Source organism: Gossypium hirsutum, chromosome A06, assembly GCF_007990345.1.
Source record: "Gossypium hirsutum isolate 1008001.06 chromosome A06, Gossypium_hirsutum_v2.1, whole genome shotgun sequence".
In the NCBI taxonomy this organism is placed as follows: domain Eukaryota; kingdom Viridiplantae; phylum Streptophyta; class Magnoliopsida; order Malvales; family Malvaceae; genus Gossypium; species Gossypium hirsutum.
In genome coordinates this window covers 802,491-820,679 of record NC_053429.1, presented here as the reverse complement: position 1 = coordinate 820,679, position 18,189 = coordinate 802,491, and the positions used below count along the sequence as shown (strand labels likewise).

General features: G+C 32.7%; 1 protein-coding gene across 1 annotated transcript; it reads right to left on the bottom strand.

Moving 5' to 3' along the window:
• Positions 1–1,597: 1,597 nt before the first annotated feature.
• Positions 1,598–6,621, bottom strand: LOC107938889 (bifunctional dihydroflavonol 4-reductase/flavanone 4-reductase). Its single transcript, XM_041114747.1, has 6 exons — positions 6,320–6,621; positions 5,751–5,920; positions 4,908–5,102; positions 4,005–4,164; positions 2,971–3,163; positions 1,598–2,175 (listed from the first exon to the last, which is right to left on the bottom strand). The coding sequence occupies exons 1-6, from the start codon at positions 6,435–6,437 to the stop codon at positions 1,956–1,958; spliced, it is 1,056 nt and encodes a 351-aa protein (XP_040970681.1). The 5' UTR covers positions 6,438–6,621; the 3' UTR covers positions 1,598–1,955.
• Positions 6,622–18,189: the final 11,568 nt, after the last annotated feature.

The following is an 18,189-nucleotide window of genomic DNA, read 5'->3' as shown; positions in this document are numbered from 1 at the left end:
AGTTCGAGTTGAGTTGAATTTTACAATTCAAATAACTCGAATAATTTGAATAATAAATTTGTGTAAATATTTCTTTTGTTCCCGTTAATTTAAAAAATGAGCAAATCGATCTCTCACAACAAAAAATACAAAAAATAAAATAACTTTTAAAAATTTAAAATAATATCTAAAATTTAAAATATTTATAAAAAATTCAATTTTTTAAATTATATAAGTTTTAAATTTTTTAAAAAAACATATAAAGAAAAATAAAATTTTAAATTTTTTTAAAATAATAATTTTGGAACTTAAATAAGTTAATTAATGATTATGTTTATCATAATAAATTATTTTTTTATTATTTTGTTTTGAAAAAATTTTCAAATATATATTGTTTCAAATTTATATACTATAATATGGAATTAGTTATACGATAATGAAGTTCTAATTTGACATATTTAATTTTTTAATTTAACTCGAACAATTTTATTTGATTCGACTCGAGTTTTATTTCATTCAATTTTATTCAAAAAAAATTTAAATTGAGAGGGGATGATAAAATAGGTCTTGTCAACTCGATTAACTCAAAATTTTTTCTTTTAATTTGACTCGAAGGTTTTTGTATTAGAAGATGAATTGCATTTGCTCCTAAGAAATGGGCAAATTAATCTTTGTATACGTCTTTTAAAATTTCTTTTTTCATTTTTACTGTTAAATTTGATTTTGTACATTATGACATTTTTTTGAAAATTTTTTCACGATCGAGAAGTGCTGGCATGCCACTAGGCATCTATTATTGAATTCAATCGATCTGATAGTACCCATTTTTGGAACGTCTAGTGCCAAAGTCACGGAATGGGTAAGTCGCCAATCCCTAAAACGGGCTATGTAATGTACTTTATCCGTTGGGTTATGGGGGGTATTTTACCAGAGGTTTATATTGTATCAGTCTACCCTTGTGTACGTGATTCCTGTTGAAGCATATACTCGGGGTGAGGCGAGCGATTTCAAAGTGGACTCCCCATTCATTAGATAGAGAAGATCACCAAGATCTCGTAATCTGTTGCCGAACTTATTCCAATTCAATAAGCATTCTCAATATTATGCCTTGAAGAGGACTTGAACCTCCACGCTCTTTAGCACGAGATTTTGAGTCTCATGTGTTTGTCACTTCACCACGAAGGCATCTCGAAAGTGAATCGTATTCCATGAGCAATTACAACCCAGGAAGTAATAAGTACTTGGGCATGGACTTGGAAACCTGCTATTTGCCAATAGAAATGTTGGCCTACTTCCACATCAGAGATATCGTATAACCCGTTTAGTGCGTTGATGAAATATGATGTATCATTCATATTGTCCTCTGATAGAAATAGAATTTTACTTAAAAAAAAAAGGAATTATTTTGATTCAATCTTCTCTTGCCTACAAATTCTATATTTTTGACACCGACGGAACTAATCATACAATAAGTCCTCATTTTAAAAAAAAAATTTAGTTAGACCTTTCAAAATTCAATGGTAAGTTCCGTTATGTTGTCTGTGCATAAAAATATATTGACCAATTATATATAAAATTATAATCATACAACCTAATTCTTAGAAACAAACCTAGAATATCCAAAGAACATATAATTTTTATTCTTTGATAACGACTAAAATGGTACAAATTATCCTTTTTTTTTTGCTTAATTAATACACAATAAGCAAAAGCGAAGAATGTTACAATTAACAAGATGCAACATCTCCCACAAAATAGTCCCACACCCAAAACAATAATACCAAATCTTAAAATGAGAACATCTTAATATCAAACCACTAAGACTCCCAACCCTCCTCGCGAAAATCTACCCTCAAAAAGACAAGAATGCAACAATCAACACAAAACCACGTATAACCAAGAAACCATTAAGCCCTTAACACCAAAGCCCTTAACATGACAATGGTGATACATCCATGGTATAGATAGATATTGTTCTAACATTTAACACTGTTTGGTGTCTCAATAGAAGCAATGGTATCACCATTTATTGCATTCTCAATCTTTGTTGGAGGTGCAATTAACCCTTTTTCTTGACATGTCTCCACAGCTCCTACAAACATGTCTTCCAAGCTGTACTTAAATTGAAACCCTAAATCCAACAGCTTTTTGGAATTGAAGACCACATTTCCCAAGTTTTCATCTGCATCTTTGAACCTGATCATGTAACAAAAACATTCATATAAGCAATTAGACAAGCTACCCATTAGGGTTATAATTGGGTGGGTTGGTTAAACTAGGTTTTAAAATTTTTGGATCTATTTTAAGTTACGATCGATTTAGGATTTGAGTTATTTTGATTTGACACTCGAGTTCGAGTGGTTAGGTCATTATTAGGAGTGGAGCGAAGAGAGCTAGAGTGGGGCTCTCAAAAATTTAGAAAATTAAGTTCTTCCAAATTTTTGAAAATTTTACTTAAACTTAAAATTTTGAAAATAAAAAAATAAATTAGTCCTCCTAAATTTTTTGAAAAATCTCATTAAACCTCAAAAGATTTTAAAATTTTAATAAGACCCACAAAATTTTGAAAATTTAACTTCGACTCCCAAAATTTCTAAAAATTCCAATTAAGCTCTACAAAAGTTTCAAAAATTTTGATTAAATCCTATAAAAATTTCGAAAATTCTCATTAATTTTCTCAATTTTTTTAAAAATTTAACCAGACCCCTTAGTTTTTTGAAAAATGTCATTAAACCCCATTTTTTAAAATTTAATAAACCCTAAAGTTTTTAAAAATTTTAATTAAGCCCTCAAAACTTAATACCGCATTCCACCACTGTCATTATGATTTGATAATATCTGGTTTGGGTTGTGGAGTTTTTATTATTGAATCAAGTTGCATCGGATTTGAACTATGATTAATCGTATCAAGTTTTTGAGTTTGGAATAGAATTTGGCTATTCCAAAAAAGCAACGAAAATTAAGAATTTGACTTTTAAAAAATGGGCTTACTCAGTAGGAATATTGTAGTCTGGGTATTTTTCTCTTAGCATTTTGGCAAGCTCTACAATGGTAGCCTCATGGGAGGAGCAAATGTATCTGCCTTCAGCTTTAGGGTTTTCAAACAAGAATATGTGAGACATGCAGAGATCATCCAAGTGCACGAACTGCCCTTGCCTAATGATACCATAATGAGCTTCATTCCCTGCATTATTACATAAAATCATGCAAAAATCAATATATATATATTATATTGCTGGAACTTTTTTCTTAAGGTCGAGGTCGAGCTATATATTTTTATGAGAGTTAAAATATAATTTCATCGTAGTATTGATATATATAGCTTTTAAAAGGACTAAATTAAAATTTTATCATTTTTAAGGAGGCCAAACTATAAGTTTACCAATTATTTACTTAAAATTTTATAAATTTTCAAAAGCTAAAAGCATAATTTTTCATTTTAGGAGGACTAACGTGTTGCCTGCCCCTTCCTTTGTCCTTGTATGTATCCTTAAAGAATAGGGACTGAGGGTCAATAGGAGTAGGGAGCTAGAGGTATTCATGGACCAAGTGATCCACTTGGCCTAGCTTGCTTTTTTCCGGACTTGGATTTAAAATTTTCAACCTCGTACTAACTTAACCCAAACAAGTTTATTGTTTATAAATAATATAAAATATAAAAATAATTTATATTAATATTTACATATTTTATAATTACATTTAAATATAAACAAGTTTTTATTATTTTTAAATAGTGAATGGGGTTTTTTGAATTGATTCGGATGTGCCGAGCCTAACTCATGAACATGAATAAAGAGGTCTTGGTCCTTCAAATTTTTAAAAAAATCCTTAATAGACATTCAGATTTTTAAAAGTTTTAATTGCACTCCTTCAAAAATTTTGTAAGTTCTAATTAAACCTTCAAAATTTTTAAAAGTTTTACTTAGACCAACTAAATTTAAAAAAAAAATACTAAATCCCTAAAAAAACCATTTTAAAAATTATTAATTAAATCCCTCAAAATTTAATGTTTAAGATCTACTTACCAGTAAGGGGTGAAAGGCCAGTAATTAGACTAGGTGGCATTGAAGGCATAAGAAATGGACCAATGACAAGAGTTGGAATTATAGTGATGAGATCCAAGTTATTCTCCTTTGCAAACTTCCAGGCAGCTTGCTCAGCCAATGTCTTGGAGACAAAATACATCTACAAACCATAAAAGAAAATGAATTTCAGTTAAAAAAAAACTAATTCTATTTAAACAAAATTCGTATTTGAATTTGTTGGGGTGAAGCTAGAAATTTAATATAGAAAGAGTCGAGATAATAAAATAAAAATTGTTGAGATTAATAAATTTATTAATCAGAATTTCATCTATAATTATGATTCGGATTTTAAAATATGACCTTTAATTAATTATAATTTTAGAACGATTAAATACAATTTTACCTTATTCTAAAAGGAATATAGTGTTCAAAGAAAATTACAAAAATAAGGGTCCCAAACACATAAATAATCCTTTTTTTCTTTTATTATGGATGCTCAAAGCTGCCACACAACTTGAAAATTTGAAGTACCAGACAAAAAACGTTCTTTTTTGTTTCTTAGTAAATGCTGAGACCTGCAAAATATTTAGAAATTTATTTGGGGTTACTGCCTGCCAACCACTTGTCTTTCCCAAATAAATATTTTTAGAACCGGATAAATGATCAAATTAACAAGATTAGTAAATCTATCGTTTTATCAATCCGGTCGGTTTGATTAAAAAATATATATAACAAATAAAAAATTCAGTTCAACTGTTGATTTAATCGATTTTTAGTCAGTTCGATTGATCCATATCAGTTTACAATTCAACTGGTCTAATTTGGTTCTAACATTTTAAACATCTTATTATCGATGTACCTAATAATAATTACTTAAAAAGGAAAAAAGAGAGAGAAACTAACCCATCCAGTCATTTTCTTGGCATAGACAAAGTCCAAATCACTCCAATTACTTTCATCATAAACAGTTCTTTGGTGTTCTTCAACATTGACAGTTCCAGCTGATGATGTGAAAATCAATTTTTTTACTGTCTTTGCTTTGATGCATGCTTTCATTATATCCAGTACTCCATTGATTGTTGGCTTTATCACTTCATTCTGCCAAAAAAAGAGAAAAAATCAACTCAGCAGTAAAAAAGTAAAAAAAAAAAAATCTAGCAAAATAGGGTTGCTATTTGCAGACACACCCCTTTTTACAATATAATGTTTTGATTATCAAAGGGCCAAAAAAGTTGCCCATTTTTAGTCTTATCATAGTGATTTCCATCCATTAGTTACTATCATATATAACATATGGTAATATATAAAAATTAGTAACATATATTTGACTAAGAATAGAGATTTGTTTATATACGATTTAGTTGTTAAATTTATTGGTATAATTATACGTGTTAAACATGTAAATTTTAGAACCGATCTGATATCTCTATCATATAAATTTAAAATACTATATATTTTTATATAAAATAAATAATTAGAAAATTTTAAATAGCATCAAATTTCACATGCATGATTTTTACGAATGAAATATAAATTTTTAAAATATTAATCGTAGAAAGAGGTTGTTATATATTATATATAATAATATCTAATATATTGTATAAAATATTTTAAAAATATATATATATTATTAAAGTTGTATGTATATGTATAATATATATTTTATTTAAAAATGCTATATAGAATATACTATATATATTCTATACAACAGACATGCAAATACATCAGTGTAAAAAGAAAACCAACCTCAGGGTCCTTGGACTCAAAATCCATTGGAGTGGCAACATGGAAGACACCACAACAGCCATTAATGGCTGCATCAAAGCTTCCTTCTTCAGATAAATCAGCTTTCCACAATGTCAAATGGGTGTTGGCTTTTGGTAGATCAAGCAAGTGCTTTACCTTCTTTTGATTATCTATTTATATGAAAAAAGAAATTAATTTCACTGTATTTGCAGTTAGTTTAACATTACTTAAAAAAAACAAACACATATTTGATAAGAAAATGAAATGTATAAAAATAAATATCTTTAAAAGCCAAAAGCATTATTTTTTTTAGGCTTTAAAGTTAGTTTGTCAAAATCATGATTTTTTTTATCGAAGTTAGAGTATCAACTAGAGATCAAACTCCCGACCACATTCAAACCATGATTTTAATAACAAAAACTGATCATTATTTTTACAATGGAAATAGCTTATTGTGACCTCAAAAACTACGCCAACAAACAAAAAGCAATGCTAAACAGGATCTAAAAGAGTACTGAAAAAGCGTATAGAAAATATAATATCTAGAGAAAAAGGAAAGGGAAACGAACCGGGGTCACGGACGGTGGCGCGGACGGTGTAACCGTGTTCGAGTAGCCTCATGACCAGCCATGAACCAATGAACCCAGAGGCACCAGTAACACAAACGACTTGAGATTCAGATCCCATCGTTGTCTAGAAGATCTGATAAAAGTTGGAGAGTTTTTACAGTTTTGGGGTTCAAAAACAAAGTACTATTTTATCTTGTGTGATAAAAGTGTGTTGGAAACTTATATATATAAAAATTTGGGGAGTGAGTGGGTATATGCTTGTAATAAAAAGGGGACCTTCAAAGTCAAATGATTCAATATCTAGTTATTGATGATGTTTTTTTTCTTTCTTATCTAACAATTAACTCCCAACAATTTGGTTAAATGCACGTGGTCAACTTACCGATATCCACGTGCTTGGTTGGTAGATCACGCCGTAAAGGGGTAGCTTTGTGACAGTGTTTATGGGGATGTCTTTCGTACTGGAGTATTCAATCGAGTCGAGTTAAATTGAGTTAAAAAATTTTGAGTTAGCTGAATTGATGAATCATATTTTAGCAATTGAACTCAATTTAAATTTTTTCGAATCAAGTCGAGTTAAATTAACGAATCTTATTATTAATACTTAATGTTCCGTTTACATGGACTGATTATTTTACTATTAGATGAAGTACAAACTTTTAAACTAATTTTGAGTAAAGGAAAAAAGGAGAGTGGCGCGATTCGAGAAGGAAAGTAAGACTAATGGGTAAACATTTATCAAAATGACGTAGTTTTGTCTTTTTTTATTTAGATTTTTGGATAACTCGAATTAGGGGTGAGTGTTCGATTGAATCGAGTGAAACCGTTTGAGTTAAATTAGAAAAATTAATAATGTTAAACTAAAATCTCGTACAATATAACTATTTTTATGTTAGAACACAAAATAAGGTATTTTAGTACGATAAACTTGAATCATTAATCATTTATTTAGATTCCAAAATTATTAATTTATTAAATTTTTTTATATATTTTTATATATTTTTTAAAAATTTATAATTTTTTAAAAATATAAATTTTAGAAATTCTATAAATATTTTGAATTCAAAAAATTATTTTCAAAATTTGAAAATTACTTTTGTTGTTTTTTTTGTAATTTTTGTTAAGAGAGACAAATTTGTTCATTTTTAAAATTGACAGGGAGCAAAATGGTATTTATACTAATCTGTTATTCGAATTATTCAAGTTATTCGAATTGTAAAAATTCAACTTGCCTTGAACTCGAAATCCAAAATTTAATTTTTTATGATTTTTTCGAATTGAATCGAATTTTGTTCACCCTTACTCTTTGATATATACTTTCCTGAGGTACTAAGTTAATCGATTTATTGATGATGGCTTATCGTCGTAGGTTGTCTGGGAATAGACAAGGGGTTAATGGTGGGCCTCCAAAATTGGTAAAATTGCTTTATAACCCTTTCAAAATTTAAAATTACAAATTAATATAATTTTAAATTTGCTAAAGTTTAACGTAAGCGGAATGGCAACTGAGGAAGCTATGGGCTGTGGAGGTGTTCTTAGAGACGAGGAAGGAACTGTAAGAGCTTTATTCTCGGGACTTTGTGATGCCATTGATGTAGATTCAGCTGAATTAAGAGTAATAATTATAGCGTTAGATGTAATAATTGAGATAATGTGGAGGAGATCTGGTTTGATTATTGTTGAAATTGGGTCACTAGTGGTGTATAAGTGGTTATTGAACAAAGACAAGAGACCTTGGTAGCAACAAACTACATTCGCAGATATGGAAAGGAGACTAGCCTGCGAGGGTGAGGTAGCATTTTCAAAAGCAGAGTAGCATGACAATGAAATGGCAGAAACATTAGCGACAACATGTATTAATCGCAGGATTATGTTTAAGGCGTGGCGATAAATGTTAGATTGGTGATTGGAATGCCTAATTTTTGTTATAATAACTTTTGTGACAATTGAATTGTTTAACTGGAACTACTGTTCTGTTGCTTTTAAACAGAATAGTTTGAATGAAGCAAAAATAAAAAAAAATAAAAAAAATTGCACGTTGTCACGATCAAAATATATGATTCATCTCTGACCTCTCTTAAAACAATTTTTTAGCTTTGCTCTTGATGAGTATTTTTTAGTGTTTGGGTTGTTATGTATGAGGATTGAATATACATGACGCGTGAGTGATAAATGTCCTATATTCATGTCAAGTACGTGGTACCGATAGTTCGGGTTTGAAAATGTTTCAGTTCGTAAAATAATTCTCCTTAATTAAAGGTGTTGACTCGTGAGGTATAGGTATAACAAATATAAACTCAAGTTATTGGAAAAATAGACACCTTAAAACAGAAATAGACAATAATATTTACTACTTGTTAAGTAATGTTGCGCGGAAGCGTGTGAAAGAGTAAAATTATTGTACTGAAAAATCACACTAAGTTCAATTCCCAGGAAAGAGAGGTGGATCACGAGGATCGCTTACATACCAGATCTTTCCTAGCCAGAATATCCCTCTATCGTAATTTAATAGCACAATAAATCACTACAATGACACTTGCAAAATATGCAGAACAAAAAAATAAAGAACACTAGAATTTTAACGAGGTTCAGCAAATTTTGCCTACGTCCTCGGGCACTACCAAATATATTTCACTCCAAAAATACAAGTGAAAGTTTACAAATAGGGAGAGAGAACAATTGCCTTAAGTAGAGAATGGCAAGTGTGGGATGAAGAAAGTAAGAAATGGTTAGGCCTATTTATAGTTGAGGTTTAAGGATCAACTTGCAATGTCCCTATACAATTAGGGACCAAAATTGCAATTATCCCATGCCAACTAATCTTACTTTCTACTTTCGGTGCCTTTCGGTGCCAACTTTCTGCCACTATTCATCTTTGAAAAGTCAAAGATTGTAGGTATCCAATAATCTCCACCTTGAAGATTTGATTAGGATAATCTTATCTTCACACAATTCTTTCTACCTTTGACAACAATACTTGATAGTGCCTTCTTCAACTGTTAAACTTGCAGGATATTGATCAAGTTCAAACAATGTTCGAACTTGGTTGTTGTTACCACCTTGGTCATCATATCTGCGGGATTATCTGCAGTCTTGATCTTCTGAAGACAAATTTTCCCCTCTTCAATAATTTCCCGCACAAAATGGAATCGTACGTCGATATGTTTTGTACGTGCATGATAGACTTGATTCTTTGCTAAATGAATAGCACTTTGACTATCACAATACACGTTAATATGCTCCTGAACCAACCTCAAGGTTTTAGCCATACCTTGTAACCAAATAGCCTCCTTTACAGCCTCTGTTACAGCCATGTATTCGGCTTCTGTGGTTGACAATGCAACTGTAGACTGTAGTGTAGACTTCCAACTTATTGGTCCTCCAGCAAGTGTAAACACATAACCGGTGGTTGATCTTCGCTTGTCCAAATCACCGGCATAGTCAGAATCAACGTACCCAATAACACCTTTACCAAGTGTATTATCCTGCTTGAACAGTAATCCAACATCCACGGTCTTCTGAATATACCGTAGAATCCATTTCACAGCTTGCCAATGTCCTTTTCCAGGATTATGCATATACCTGCTCACTATACTAACTGCCTGTGAAATGTCGGGTCTTGTACACACCATTGCATACATCAAGCTACCCACTGCATTAGAATACGGAACTTGCAACATGTATTCTCGTTCCGTATTCGTCGAAGGAGATAGTTGTGCAGAAAGCTTGAAATGAGAAGCCAACGGGGTACTTACAGGTTTGGTCTGCTCGTTCATGCCAAACTGCTGTAGTACTTTCTTCAAATACTGCTTCTGAGACAAGCTAACTCTGCCATGAGCTCTATCTCTACATATTTCCATGCCGAGAATCTTTTTAGCTTCTTCTAGATCTTTCATCTCAAACTCGAGATTGAGTTGAGTCTTCAATCTTTCAATCTCAACTTTGCTCTTAGATGCTATTAGCATATCATCAACATATAAGAGCAAGTATATGAAAGTTCCTTCTTGTAGCTTCTGAAAATACACGCAATGATCAAATTTACTTCTTGTGTACCTTTGCCCTTTCATGAACTGATCAAATCGCTTGTACCACTGCCTCGGAGATTGCTTCAATCCATAAAGCGACTTTGTCAGTTTGCAAACCCAATTTTCTTTTCCAGCAACCTTGAATCCATCTGGCTGAGTCATATAGATTTCCTCTTCCAAATCACCGTGTAAAAACGCGGTCTTCACATCAAGCTGAACTAGTTCAAGATCATATTGCGCAACCAAGGCTAGCAAAATCCGAATAGACGAATGCTTCACAACTGGAGAAAACACTTCATTGTAGTCTATTCCTTCTTTCTGAGCGTAACCCTTTGCTACCAATCTGGCCTTGTATCGAATTTCATTTTTACCAGGAAATCCTTCCTTCTTTGCATATACCCATTTGCATCCAATTGCCTTCTTTCCCTTGGGCAGTCTCACCAACTCCCAAGTCCTATTTTTATGAAGAGACTGCATTTCTTCATTCATAGCTTGCTTCCACTTTACACCATCAGAGTTACTTATTGCTTCTGTGTAAGTGGAAGGAACATCATCATCTGCAATTGGAAGTGCATAGGCCACCATATCATCAAAGCGAGCAGGCTTACGAATCTCTCTTCTTGGCCTCCTATATGCAATTGAATCTTGTTGCTGTAGAAGTTCTTGGGTCGAAACTTCTTCATCATTTGTTCTTTCAATATTAGCTGGACCATCATTAACCTTTTCAAACTCCACCTGCTGCAAAGTACTACTGGTTTTGTCATCCTTTTGTGAATCCTCGTTCTTCATCATGGTTGATTCATCAAAAGTTACATCTCTACTGAAAACAATCTTCCTTGTATCAGGACACCAGAGACGGTATCCTTTTACACCACCAGTTATATCCATGAATAATGCTTTCTTTGCTCTTGGGTCTAACTTAGATTCTTTTACATGATAATATGCAGTGGAACCAAAAACATGTAAAGAATCATAATCAGTAGCAGGTTTACCAGTCCACATCTCCATAGGAGTTTTTCCATTTATTGCAGCTGATGGCAATCGGTTAATTAGATGGCACGCATATGTAACTGCCTCAGCCCAAAATTCCTTGCCCAATCCAGCATTGGACAACATACATCGAACTTTCTCCAGTATAGTCCGATTCATGCGTTCTGCCACCCCATTCTGCTGTGGTGTATCTCGAACAGTGAAGTGTCGCACAATGCTCTCATCTTGACATACTTGTAGAAATGGATCATTTTTGTACTCAGTACCATTATCTGATCGAAGTCGTTTGACCTTTCGACCTGTCTGAGTCTCCACCATCTTCTTCCACTTCAGAAATGCATCCAAAACTTCATTTTTTCTTTTCATTAGATACACCCATACTTTTCTTGAATAATCATCAAGAAAAGTGACAAAATAGTGCATACCTCCCAAAGAAGCCACTTTGGTAGGTCCCCACACATCACTGTGAACATAGTCCAGAATTCCTTTCGTATTGTGAATTGCTGAACCAAATTTTACCCTCGTCTGCTTGCCCAGAACACAATGTTCACAGAATTGCAATTTGCAAGAATTTGCACCTTTCAACAAGCCTTGCTTCGCCAAAGTCTGCAAAGCTTTTTCACCAGCATGTCCCAATCGCCTATGCCATAACCTGGTAGCCTCTGAATCTGCATCTTTCGCAGAAGCTGTTGATGTTGATCCAATAACTGTACTTCCATTTAAATAGTACAAGTTATTTCTTCTAGTGCCTTTCATCACCGTCAATACCCCAACTACTACCTTTAGTAATCCATCTCTCAAAGTGATTGTGAGCCCTTTAGATTCTAGGGCCCCTAATGAGATGAGATTTTTCTTCAAGCTGGGTACATAGCGAACATCTGTCAGAACTTGGATTGAGCCGTCATGGTTCTTCAATTTGATTGTACCTACACCCATTGTCTTACAGGCACTATCATTGCCCATAAAAACAACTCCACCTTCTAGTTCTTCAAGACTAGAAAACCAGTCCTTATTAGGACACATATGGTAAGTACATCCCGAATCCAATATCCACTCATCCGTTTGACATGCCATTGCCATGCCAACCAAGCTAAAGTCTGACTCCTCATCATGCTCCGCTACACATGCATTAGAAATAGACTTGCCCTTTTGTAACTTAGGACAATTCTTTTTCCAATGCCCTTTCTCACGACAAAAGGCACATTCATCTTTGGCGGGTCTCCCTTTGGACTTACCCCTTCTACCAGGTTTGCTGCTGTGTGAACGACCTCTTACTGTTAAGACTTCTGCAGTTGTATCTCTGTGATCTCTTTTATCTTTCTTTCGAGTCTCAGATCTATACAACGCACTACAGACTGTATCAAATGTGATTGAATCTTTCCCATGAAGCAATGTGGTGGTAAGATGATCATATTCATCAGGAAGGGAATTCAACAACAATAATGCCTTGTCTTCATCTTCAAATTTCTCATCCAAATTTAGCAAGTCTGCTAAAATTTTATTGAATGAGTTCACATGGTCATTCATCGACATACCGGGTGCATACGTGAACCGAAAAAGTTTCTTTTTCATATAAAGCCTATTTTCAAGACTTTTCGTTAGAAACTTTTCTTCCAATGTATCCCACAGCTTCTTCGCTGATGTCTCCCTCATGACGGAGTACTTCTGCTCTTTGGCCAAACATAGGCGGATTGTACCACACGCCTGTCTATTGATCTTGGCCCACTTCTTGTCATCCATCTTGTCAGGTTTTTCTTCAAGGGCTATATCCAGCTCTTGCTGACATAAGACATCCAGGATCTCACACTGCCACATACCAAAATTATTGGTACCGTCAAATTTCTCTACTTCAAATTTTGCATTTGTCACAGTAGTCCTTGCTGATGACGATGCTGCTGCCATTTTTCTCCTCAATCCCAACTACTGTATACGTGAACAGTACCGTATACGTGAATAGTGCCGTATATGTAAATAGTACCATATACGTGAATAGTGCCGTATACGTGAATAGTACCGTAAACGGTCGTATTCCCCAAGTACGAACCTGGCTCTGGTACCAATTGTTGCGCGGAAGCGTGTGAAAGAGTAAAATTATTGTACTAAAAAATCACACTAAGTTCAATTCCCAGGAAAGAGAGGTGGATCACGAGGATCGCTTACATACCAGATCTTTCCTAGCCAGAATATCCCTCTATCGTAATTTAATAGCACAATAAATCACTACAATGACACTTGCAAAATATGCAGAACAAAAAAATAAAGAACACTAGAATTTTAACGAGGTTCAGCAAATTTTGCCTACGTCCTCGGGCACTACCAAATATATTTCACTCCAAAAATACAAGTGAAAGTTTACAAATAGGGAGAGAGAACAATTGCCTTAAGTAGAGAATGGCAAGTGTGGGATGAAGAAAGTAAGAAATGGTTAGGCCTATTTATAGTTGAGGTTTAAGGATCAACTTGCAATGTCCCTATACAATTAGGGACCAAAATTGCAATTATCCCATGCCAACTAATCTTACTTTCTACTTTCGGTGCCTTTCGGTGCCAACTTTCTGCCACTATTCATCTTTGAAAAGTCAAAGATTGTAGGTATCCAATAAGTAAATATACCTTTGATTATACCTTAATTAGGCTTGCATTTGATGCATGCCATAATAAAAAAAAAACATAGATAACTAATTAAACTTAGTAACATATCAATAATGCATTAAACATAAAACATATACATATCTACCTATAATCTGACTAATTTAATGAGGGCAAGTTAACCAAATAAAGGAAATCACATGTTGACTATAATTTAAACAAAAAAAAATGCTTTAATTACATGAAATGACCCTTACTATTTTTCGATTCAATAAAAAGGTGCCTTTTTTTGTTTTTATCCAACGGAAAACTTAGATTCTTCTTTTCTCTAAGATTTTAGTGCTATCACTATATCTTTGAATGTTTGGTAATAATTATAGGCAGGCAGACACCCTTTGTAGACCCCACTCTTTGTAGACCATAGTATTTGGTATACTAAATTAACTATAATTTGAAGGGTGGAAACTATAGTAAACCCCTTAATCAACTACCATTTAAATATTTTACTATTTCTTCAACAAATATTCAAAACCCATTAAACTTGTTAGTAAGAAAGTTGGGTGGTGGGTGGTAGTTTTTTTTATGGATATATATATGATTCACCACCAACACCAATTCAACAAAATTACTCCTCCTACTACGTTGTTTAGCCAGGATGGGACCGAATGTTACATCATCAACTTAAGGGTGAAACAACATGGATCTTTTTCACGAATTCTAGATGAAATATGTCTGATGTTCGATATATCTTCAATATAATCTATGTGAGTTACAACTTCATGTTTCACTCGATAGCATTGATATTTTATTGATATTCAAAACCATTAACAGACTGAAAATCCATTGACCTTGATAGTTTGAAAGTTGGGTAGTCATACCCAATTTTTTTAAATATAAAAAAAGGTAGCCAGTGGAGGTCTAATATCAAATAAGAGATCGGTGCTTAAGTAAAGATGTTAGATGTGGATCCCAACTTACAAATACTAGGAAGCTAATTTTCTTTAGTGTTTATTTCACGACTCGAGATGAAACTTGGTTCTGTGACAGTGTTGGACACAGAATGCATCTATATGGCTATGAATAAAATTCGGTTTAAGATATATTTAGATGAGCTGTGAAGTTAGTACCCATAAGATTACGGTGAAATTAGTTATTATAATGATAATATTTGATATTATACTAATAAGATTAAAATCAATTGTGAGAAATGTATATTTGAATTCAATTATAGTGATGATAATGAAGTGAATTTTAGTGAGAAGGGAACATGATCATTGTTGATACAGTGTTCTACAAGGGGAGAGTACAACAGTTGCTGAGAAGGTAAGTTCACCTAGTTGGGACAGAGAGCTGGAAGTTATGGAGAATGGAGGTGGAGAGAGTTTGAAGACTGAGGGTTGGAGAAGTATCGAGAGAGAATAGGCTTAGTATCCTTGAAAGGTCGATCCTTTTTTCATCGTTCTTAGGGGTATTTATAGGCAAGGGTCTCATGTAATATGATGTTAACGTGTTGGACTTGTCATCTAGCCATTATTAGGGAGCGCGGAGGAGGGATGTCTTCAATGGGATAAGGATGTCTGTGATAGGACAGATCCTGTGATTCATTCTGGCTATGATAGGATAAAGCAGTTGTCTGAATGACAGTTGTCTTCTTTGGGAATGAACCACAATTATTTGAATGAAATCACCTATGAAATCATGTTCCCAATGAAGACCAGACCATTCGTTGTTTGAGTGGTAGTCTTCTTGAGAGGATGATTTCATAGGTGATTTCTCGGCTTGTTGGCAAGTTTATTGTTCAGATATCCTCTAGACTTGCCATGTGTCCTAACATGGGTGGAGGTATAGCAATCATTAAAGACATTATTTTAAAATTTATAAATATAAGTTAAAAGTTATAGTTTATTTAATATTTATGAAATTAATAAATGAGATAAGTATTTATATATATTTTTGTAAAATAATCCTTTTACTGGAGTGACTTTACTCTCACTAACATATAGAGTGCATGAAGGAAGTTACAAATAGAGGTGTGCATGGGCCCGGCTACCCGGCCCGGTCGAAAAATGGGAGGGTTCGGGTAAAAGTATAGGCCTGAAATATGAGTTTGGGTAAAAAAACGAGGCCCGTTTAGAAAATGGGTCGGGCTCGGGTAATTTTTTTGGCCCGGGCTCGGCCCTGCCCGAATTATATACTAAATATATATATTTTTATTTTTAATCATATTTACATTTTATTTTCAATTTTAATATAATCACTTTTTATTATATTTTCAATGTGTATATTGTTTTAAGAATTGTTTTAGTATCATTTTTTATTTGTTTCTTGTTTTAATATTTGTTTTAAATGTATTTGATTTATTATATTTTAAAATTTTTTTATTTAATGAAATAAGCTAAAAAAATTAATATGGGCTTGGCCGGGCTCGGGCTCGTGCCGGGCTTAGATAAATTTTTAGGCCCATATTTCAGGCTGGGCCGGGCCCGGGCCTACAAAGCAGGCCTAAAATTTTTCTGGGCCTGGCCCAAACCCAGGCCGGCTCGGCCCATGCACACCTCTAGCTACAGATTGAGATTGTTCGAGGTATCCCTGTTAGGGGGAATGGTTTAATTTATGTAGTTAATCTACTTATTTTTCCTTGTCACCACAAAAAAAAAATCTAGGTAAATCAAAAGGTTAAATATGATTCAATCACTCAACTGCAAGTCATCGTGGTAATCCAAATAACGTATAATATCATTTCAAAGGAACATACTTTTTTTTTATTCCATGGTATCCAAAGAAAACCTTGATTATGATTTTAGTCCTTTTATGATCTTGAAACTTTAAGATTTTTAGATTAAAAAAAACATATAATAACCGGTTAATCTGATTTTATAGCTGATTCAAGTCCATTATAATGTTATTTTTTGTTATATGGTTATTGAGTATTTTTTTTTAATTCCAAAATGTCATATCGGGAAATTTAATAAAATTTTAATTATGTTAACAACTAGACTCAAGTTTTTAAATCTAAAGAGTAGATTGACTAAATTTCTCAAAATAAATGTATGTGAACTAAATTTTAAATTTACGAAAAATATAGGAACTTAAAACATATTTTAACCTTTAAATTTTTACTTTATAATTTAACTCCAAAGCATAATTATCCAAACGTGAAACATGATAGGAAACCATTAGTATTATTACCAATGAGTGTAGGAAAACAATATTATTGGGATCCTAAGATCAACATACTAAAATACAAATCCCACCAAACTTATTGATTGTATCCTTATCTTTCTTTTAAAATAGTGTAAACTACATTTAATGTCACTAAACTATTATTAAGTTTACGTTTTGGTTAGTTAATTTTAAAATGCTATAAAATAGTCATTGAACTATTCAAAAGTTTTTATTTACGTCACTGGGCTGTTAAGTTCATTTTTAAAAAAAAAAATCTAGCGAGGTCCAAGTGACGATTTGACGATCAGGGATCGGTATAGTGGATTAGTACCCATCAACGAGTAGAATATAGTACCTTAGATTCAAATCAATTTGACAATCAGTATCAGAGATCGAAAAAGAAAGATGTTTGAACTTTGGTTTACAGGTTCGTGACGTTCAAAGTTGTTTCATGAAAAAACTGAAATGTAGAAAAGAAGAGGGAGGAGGGCTTTCAATTGATGTAAGTGGTGCGAACAGAGGATGTTATACGGTAACAATTTTAACAACCCGTGACTTAAATAAAAACTTTCGAATAGATCAATAACCATTTTGTAACTTTTTAAAATTTAGTAACCAAATCATAAACATATTAATAGTTTAATGACCTTAGATGTAATTTACCCTTTAAATTATTGAAGTCGTAAGACCAACGTAAAACCAACATACTTCCGTACAATTTCCACCAAACTTTTTCATTGTATGGTATCCATTATTCATTGTATGCTTTCCATTCTTTTAAATTATTGGGATCCGAAGATCAACATACTAAAATACAATTTCCACCAAACTTATTGATCACATCCTTTTCTTTCTTTTAAATTAGGATAAAATACAGTTAAGGTCACTAAATTATTATTAAGTATACATTTTGGTCACTTAATTTTAAAAAAATTATAAAATGATCATTAAATTATTCAAAAGTTTTCATTTAAGTCACTAAACTATTCGAAAGAATTATTTAAGTCACTGGGCTGTTAAGTTTATTTTTTTAAAAAAATTCGACGAGTAGAACAACATACATTAGATTCAAATCGATTTGATGGTCAGTGTAAGAGATTG